General features: G+C 34.3%; 2 protein-coding genes and 1 non-coding gene across 3 annotated transcripts in view; 1 reads left to right on the top strand and 2 right to left on the bottom strand.

The window, feature by feature from the left end:
• Positions 1–5,648, bottom strand: part of LOC123008731 (vacuolar protein sorting-associated protein 41 homolog) — a 9,363-nt gene extending 3,715 nt beyond the window's left edge. The window contains exons 1-10 of the mRNA XM_044404724.1: positions 5,450–5,648; positions 4,803–5,398; positions 4,605–4,759; positions 4,100–4,424; positions 3,839–4,051; positions 3,696–3,792; positions 3,471–3,649; positions 3,233–3,419; positions 2,863–3,190; positions 2,593–2,814 (exon numbers count right to left, since the gene is read on the bottom strand). Coding sequence (XP_044260659.1) covers positions 2,593–2,814; positions 2,863–3,190; positions 3,233–3,419; positions 3,471–3,649; positions 3,696–3,792; positions 3,839–4,051; positions 4,100–4,424; positions 4,605–4,759; positions 4,803–5,398; positions 5,450–5,470 — 2,323 coding nt within the window. The 5' untranslated portion in view covers positions 5,471–5,648. The remainder of the gene's footprint in view (positions 1–2,592; positions 2,815–2,862; positions 3,191–3,232; positions 3,420–3,470; positions 3,650–3,695; positions 3,793–3,838; positions 4,052–4,099; positions 4,425–4,604; positions 4,760–4,802; positions 5,399–5,449) is intronic.
• LOC123009437 lies at positions 547–737 on the bottom strand. Its single transcript, XR_006413010.1, has one exon. It is a non-coding gene; the product is annotated as a U2 spliceosomal RNA (small nuclear RNA).
• Positions 5,593–6,900, top strand: LOC123008733 (elongator complex protein 5). Its single transcript, XM_044404726.1, has 4 exons — positions 5,593–5,986; positions 6,030–6,338; positions 6,384–6,714; positions 6,766–6,900. Exons 1-4 carry the CDS (start codon positions 5,932–5,934, stop codon positions 6,857–6,859), a joined length of 789 nt encoding a protein of 262 aa, XP_044260661.1. The 5' UTR covers positions 5,593–5,931; the 3' UTR covers positions 6,860–6,900.
• The last annotated feature ends 517 nt before the right edge of the window (positions 6,901–7,417 follow it).

The following is a 7,417-nucleotide window of genomic DNA, read 5'->3' as shown; positions in this document are numbered from 1 at the left end:
TAATTAAAATAATTTTTTTGGCATCGCTTTTTTACAACCTTAAAACATTTATTAATTTATTTCCAAAAAAACTGGTAGTTTACTCCAAAAAATTCTTGAATTCTTGTAAATCAAACATTTTTTTAACAAAAAAAGGGAGAGGTTTACAAAAAAAAAATGCACAGCAACAATTCTTGTAACAAACACGTTGTCTAAAAAAAAATTGTGGTAGGTTTCAATTTAATGTCAATGTCAAATTCACTCGAACATGACATTTAAATGGTCTAGTTGAAGTAAATTAATGTTCAAGACTACCATCCTTAGAGACCCTTTAATTGTTTCAGTTTACATTGTGATAGAATTTTTAATGTCACTTTTAAGTTGGTAATGAAAAAATGAAATTGATGACGTACCGGTCTACCCCCCTGATTTTTACTATATGTTTATCTCGCAAGTTAAACAATTAATTAATATTCAAAATTTTTTTTGAATAGCATTTTTATAGCCATTGCCAAAAAATTTGATAGTTTCATCAGACTTTTGGATCACCCTGTATGTTTGAATTGTGTTAGATGGGCCGATCCCGACTGTACTGCAATGTCGGGCCAACCCGCGACGAAGGTGGAGCAAGCTCCTCGCCTTCGTCAAATTCCAAAAATCAGTTTAATATACTGGCCCCGCATGCGGGGCGTATCAGATATTAAGCTGATAAGAACAGATACTACACTTTGATCTTAGCCATAAGGCCGAGAAGCGATAACAAAACGTTGGCCTTTCGAGGTTTTAACTCCAAAAGGACTTTAGGTAGTCGCTAGCGTGATATTAGAGCGACACCTTGCGACGGTTTTTAGTACGTGTCGGGCATTTCAAGTGGTACCGATCAATAATGACAATTTCTATTTTTGTTATTTAAAGACTAATGATAAATACTAATCAACATTTCAAAAGCACCCCCAGTAACCCCCACACACCCCAACTTTAAAAATTAAAAGCTGTTTTAACAGGCTTTTCAAAAATTAAATCAAACCATCCATTCATGAGATACAGGGTGTTCTAATAAAAACAAACCAGAAAGAATTTGCAAAAAAAACCGAAAGCTTAATTTTGTTTTTAAAAGGAACATTTTTTAATGCAATTTTAAAAGCACCTTCACTAACCCTTTGACCTCTATGTCAATAGAGCTCCAACCACTACTGATACAAAAAATGAAAACACTGCTCTTTAAAAGCTTTTTTCCAAAATAAAATGCTTTTTCATAAAATTCATAAAATATCGACAAAAAACTAATCTTTCAGCAGTCAGTATGTACAAAGGAACTTAAGAACTACATTGTTATTTTCTAGATACTTACATTAAATTATAAGACACTTTATTATCCCTTGTACAATTATTTTGACAATAAAATAAAGAAATAAAAACAAGTTTCTTACAGCTCCATAAATACTTCTAACAATATTAGTTAGTTTCTTGTAATTTTTGTAACAGTTTTTATTAGAAGTAATTACTAATTAGAAACATTATCTTATGAAAAGATAATCCGAAAAGGGGTTCAAAGAACACTTTAAAAACACTTTTATTTGATCTGTTGTAGGTGAGTTAGTGTCATTTGAATTTCCGAGATTGAGGTGGAAAAAGTTAAAGGGTTAGTGGGGGTGCATTTAAAATTGTGTCAAAAAAAGTCTTTTTTAAAAACAAAATTAACCTCTTTCGGTTTTTTTTTGCAAATTTTGTCTAGTTCGTTTTTATTAGAACACTCTGTACCTCCTTAATGGATGGTCTGATTTAATTTTGGTAAAAAGTTTTGAAAAGCTTGTTAAAATAGCTTTCATTTGATGTGCCACAAGTAGGGTAGTGTCATTTAAATTTTTCAAGTTGGGGTGTGTGGGGGTTAGGGGGTGACTGGGGGTGCTTTAAAAATTACATCAAAAAATGTCCCCCTCGGAAACAAAATTGACCTGTTTCGGCGTTTTTGCAAAGTCTTTTTAGTTTCTGAGATATTCGTTGTGGCTCGTTTTCATGGGAACACCCTGTAGATATACAGAGTGAACAAAAAGTATGGAACCATTTTTAAATCATTTGCGTTGAGAAAATAATAATTGCCATAAAAGATGTGGTGAAAATGAAATTTTGTTTTGTTTTTGAGTTTTGCGATTTCTTTCTCAAAATGGCAACTTGTACGAAATTTTTTTTGATATAAATTGAATAAATAGTAAAAAGCAGTAATCCTTAGATCATAGCCTTTGTAAAAAAAGTTTTATAGTAAAACAAAAAATTTCGAAACATTTTATTCTTGAGAAACGTTACATTTTTATAGTACTTATCAAAAAATAAATAGTTTAAACAAAAAACGTTTAGTTCCATTTCTGTTCACTCGGTATAATAAAAACAAGTTAATTTTTAAATTTCATTTATGCAATGTGAATGAATCTTGATAACTAAAGAATTGAATTAATTTAAACAAAAAATTGTTTGGGGAAATAATCAAAACGCCATTTTCTACACTTAGAGACAGCTAAAATTTTTCCAATCAACGAAAAATTAACTTTCTTCCTGTCTCATAAAAGTAGAAAATTTTCGATCACTGGTGACAAAAACCTGTGATTTCTTTCTTACCTTTCTGTTGCGTCTTGACGAGTTTTCGTAAAAGATTGAAATAATCCGAGACTAGAATTTTTTTGCACCCTTCCTGAACGGAAACTTGAAGATTATATTGATACAACATTTTCACTAGAGAATTTTTTAAGCCGGGTACTTCCATGCCGTTTTTGATTTTTTGTACTAAAACAGTCGGATCGACATAAGTCCCGATACTTTGCAATAGAAATTTGATAAATTCTGAAACGGAAAATTAGTAATAATTGTGATAATTGTTTTTTTTTCTACCCGGTTTATTTAATGAATGATTAATTAAGTCATTCCACAAATCGGGATCGTCGTGTTCTTGACAGAAAGAAATCGCCTGTTGCATATCTTTCAATTCGTTTATTATCAAATCAAGAGCCTCCTCGATATTTCCCATTCGCCCCAACAAATACACCATTTCGGGGTAAAATTTCTCTTTTTTGCAAATATCTAACGCTTCTTGGATTGGGTAATGGTCGGATTTTTTCAAAAAGGGGAGCAATTTTTCACGCGCGAAAATCGCATACAGACGTACCAACTCACGGTGGTACTTCCCCTTAGGATTTTTCTTATCATACTCGTCTAAAAACTACAAGTCGTTATTTGTGACCCCGTTGTGAAATTTCCTCACCCTGTATAAATGTAATTCAGTCGATTTGAGCTTTTCGACGATTTTGTCGCTCGAAATTGAGTTTTTTTCTAATAAAAGAGCTATGGTTTTTTTATGGTCAAGTTCCATCAAGTCAATGAGCATGTCTTGAATCACACCATACAAATTATGTTTCTGGATTAGGGTAAAAACGTCTTTGTGCTTTAACCTAAACAATTGAAACAATTTAAAGATTTTAAACAATTATTTTTTAACTTACTTGAGATACATCGACAAGCTTTTGTCATAACGTTTCAAAAAACTGTACAAAATAGCTAAAGCTTCCAAGTAGAGATTTTTATCAATTTCACAGACTAGCAGATGTTCCAAAACGGCGTTAATCACCGCTGAAACGTTATACAAATTCGGGTTCCACTCTTTAACCAAATTCAAAAAACCCTAAAACCGCCCTTATTTCACACACCCACTTGATAATTTCCCTCACCTGTGCATCCAATTTTAAAAATTCGTACAAAATCATTTCGTAAATGTGCGGATTTAGTTTCGAATCTAGCGCTCGTGGAATATAGGGACTTACAGACCTGGAATTTTAAGTTGGTACAAGTGATACTTTCTCGGGGGTTTTACCGTAATTGGTGTACTGTTGCAAACTTATAAATTTGATCCTCCCAAGTGTTTGAGTCTTTTCCAAAAATTTTCATACATAATTTCCCAGCTTCATCGTACATTTCCCGACTTAATAAATGATCTAAATAGTCGATACCAACAGACTGAACGGTATGTCGGTGAATGTGGCGGCTGTCACTCTGCATTAAAATATCCAAAGCGTCTTCAAATTTACTAAAAACGTTAAATTTCAATCAAAGAAAAATTGTATTAAAAAAATACTTGTGTTGGATGAACCATTGAATTCTATCGTCCAAATCGTAAGGACTTGCAATAACGACATCTCGTGGTGCGACAATAAAAAACCGATTTTCTTCAATTAACACATCCAAGTGATAATCATTAACAGTGTATTCTTCGTAACCACGCAGTGATAAGCTATCAGTACAAACATCCGAATAATCGTTATCTCTATATTCGACTATATACAATTGTGGACGCAACGATTTTTGATTCTCGTCTAATTCCTTCGGAAAACCCAACAAAACCAACTGGTGATCAAGCGGCGCAATTCCACTAATATAAAACTCGGTTTGGAACGTTGACACTAAAAAAAATTGTAACTTTTTCCCCACACCCTGTATATGTACAAATAAATAAAAACAAAGTATGGCAACAGCGCATCGAAAAATTGTCGGTTACCATAGTAACAAACGTCAATTAGTTGGTTTCTATGGTAACAAATGTGAAAATGTCCGACAGCGTTGCCACTTTGTGCTATTTTTACCCGGATCGACTAAAAATTCGGGTAAGTCCCGATTGGCCATTTCAAAGTTGCTCCTTTTGCGTATGACACAGACCCGTACTGTGTCCACCCATCCAATCAGCAGTGTTCGACTATCAGCCCATCTCAAATTACACCGAAACTTATCAATGGAAATCCTGAAAAGGGAATTATTCGGGTTTGATAAATTCGGGGACTCACCCAGGATGTTCCTCCCATTTGATGAGTCCTAGAGAGCACCTCGCTGTGATGTCGTACACCCTCACCCCAATGTTGCTCGCCCATGCGATGAAATTCTCCCCCCAGGAGAGACTCCGCACTAGGCCTTCGCTTTCGCACAAAACCGTGGGTTTGAGACTGCCCAAAAAACTGCGTTCGTAAAGTGTTAGTTTATCGTCGCCGGTGATGAATCTGCGATTGGCCCCGTTTTTGTCCAAAGCGACGGTCTTGACCAGTCGCCCCACGTTCAAATGGAGGCTGTTTTCCTTCGAGAAGAGGCCGTGGATGAAGACTTTGCCGTCGTCAGAACACGTCGCGATGTACTCGCCACTGGCGTCGATGCAAATCTGGTTGACGGCGACAGTATGGGGGCGCAATTCCTTGCTCTTGATGCTGTTCCCCTGGTGGTCGAGGAGATGGATGACGCCCCAGTGGGACCCCAGACAGATGAATTTCGGGTGCACACCGATGCAAGTGGCCGAGGAGGTCAACAAAATGTTCTGCAAGTCGTTAGATAAGCGCACGTATTTCAGTTTTGGCTCGATTTCGTCTTCAAGGCTTTCGGTCTCACTAGTGTCCTACAAGACATAACCTCAAATTAACAAATTGGGGGAGAAAAAGACACTTACGTTCACGCTGGGCTCAGACATTGTTGTTATTTGTTATTATTGTACAATTGTTGCATTTTGTCCTAATGATTCATTATTGATTTGACAAGCACGGCGGCCAACCACTGACATCAAAATCACCAATGAAGCTAACTACAACGCAATTAATTTAGTTTTTAACCAGTCTGAATTTAATTTTCATTTCCAGACACTGTTTGTGGCGCAATTAACAATAATAATAAATAAATAATCCGACTAATTTAATTATTGTTAATTTCAGTATTGACATGGCCGCCAACTACTTACGTAAAAATCACCAATTATAACTAAATTAATCATTAATTATCTTTTTTCTAAGTTTAAATTCAATTTTTTGACTACGTTTTTCCGTAAATAAGCAAAATAATAAAAAAAGATTAATTAATTATTGTCAATTCTGTGTTAAATGACACTTAGTGTTGCCCCTAACCTCACTTAGTGTCATTGCAGCGTGTTTACAAATAATGTTGTCCACTTATTTAAACTCTTTGCCATACCCCAAATTCGTGTTGATTGAAGGTGAGTTCAAGTGTGTCAATTCACCACTAATTTTATTTTCTAGATTCGGTGTCAGCAAAAGGGGGCGAAGTCCTAGAACACCAGCTCAGAAATCACGCGAAAAGTGATTACAAGACTCATTTACTTGTTTTTGAAAGTAATTTTAATAAGTTGAGGGATAGACACAGTTCTTGCACTTGTCATGATTTTACAAGTGATTTGCGAAATTGGTTTGGTAAAAGTAACGATTTGAGGAGTGTTTTAAATTTGAGTGAGAATTGTGTGGTTTTTGTTGACTCCCTGAGTCATGTTTTGTACCATTATGGGGTGTCTGAAACGTATAAATTATTCACAGAATTGAAAAATCGAAAAAGTGAGTATTTTTGCAAAATTAGAGTGATTTCATTTTGAGTTTCAGATGTGCTACAAATTGTCACAATATTACACACAGACTTATTGGAAAATAAAGACACAATTAAATATTTTCGACATTTAGCGACTTTGTGTATAGAATTGGATAAAAAACGATTATCCTATTTGTATAAAAAGAGTCAAAGAAAAGTTATAAACCAACTCGAGAATTATCATTTCGAAGATAAGAAATTTGTGACTGAAACAATCAAAAAACCAGACACGGAAATAATCAGTGAAACTTTAAATCAGCCTCAGAATTTAACCACTTTCAAGATAAGTCTCACTGAGAAAGAGAAAGAATCAAGGGATGGTTTAGTTTTACCCTATTTACCCAAGTAAGCTTTGGAAAAGCGCCCTCTAGTGGGGATTTATGCAAGTTTTTTTAGGGAAAATGACAGTTCAGGGGGGAAAATTCACTATTTATTGGACGAGATTGATGATTGGGATGAAGAGGACCCCGACGATGATCTTGACATTTAGTTAAAATTGTTATTGTTTTTCAATAAAATGTTGATCCACGATTTTTTGTCTCTTTTTTTTCCCTGTCACTATTTTTATATTTTTTTGACATCTTGGTGAATAACTCTATAACAAGAAAAGTACTAGAATCGTAATGCTAAAATTTGTCCCACCATTTTCATTTCGTGCAGCCAGGTTCACACTCGAAAAATTATTGGAATGTTATTAAAATAAAGCATAATATTTTACAAAACATGAAAAAATAAGCATTTTCAATTGCAAATGATTATTGTAGATAGTTTTTTGACGTTTTCAATGTAAGCTTATTAAAAGGCCATTTGACTGTAAAAAAAGGTAGAGTTACAATAGCTTTTTAGGGCTGTAATGAATTTTTTTCGTTTTCTCAAAATTTGTTTAAAATACAAACTTTATTTTTTTCAAGTGTCATCCCGTGTATCAATTTTTTTCATTTTTGCAGAAAATAAAGCTTATTAAAAGCGCATTTGACTGTAAAAAAATGGTGGGGTTAAAATGGCTTTTTACGGCTGTAATGAATTTTTTTCGTTTTCTTAAAATTTG

Source organism: Tribolium madens, unplaced genomic scaffold (genome assembly GCF_015345945.1).
Source record: "Tribolium madens isolate multiple individuals breed KSU strain unplaced genomic scaffold, Tmad_KSU_1.1 Scaffold_71;HRSCAF=194;Tcas5.2_LG6, whole genome shotgun sequence".
In the NCBI taxonomy this organism is placed as follows: domain Eukaryota; kingdom Metazoa; phylum Arthropoda; class Insecta; order Coleoptera; family Tenebrionidae; genus Tribolium; species Tribolium madens.
This window is presented reverse-complemented; position numbering and strand designations above follow the sequence as displayed.

Excerpts from the sequence above, each read along its gene's own strand:
- LOC123008733 (XM_044404726.1), top strand. The coding sequence starts at position 5,932 with ATGTTGTCCACTTATTTAAACTCTTTGCCATACCCCAAATTCGTGTTG. Across the intron at positions 5,987-6,029 it reads CAAATTCGTGTTGATTGAAG|ATTCGGTGTCAGCAAAAGGG; the intron begins GTGAGTTCAAGT and ends TTTATTTTCTAG. Across the intron at positions 6,715-6,765 it reads GTTTTACCCTATTTACCCAA|GGAAAATGACAGTTCAGGGG; the intron begins GTAAGCTTTGGA and ends AAGTTTTTTTAG.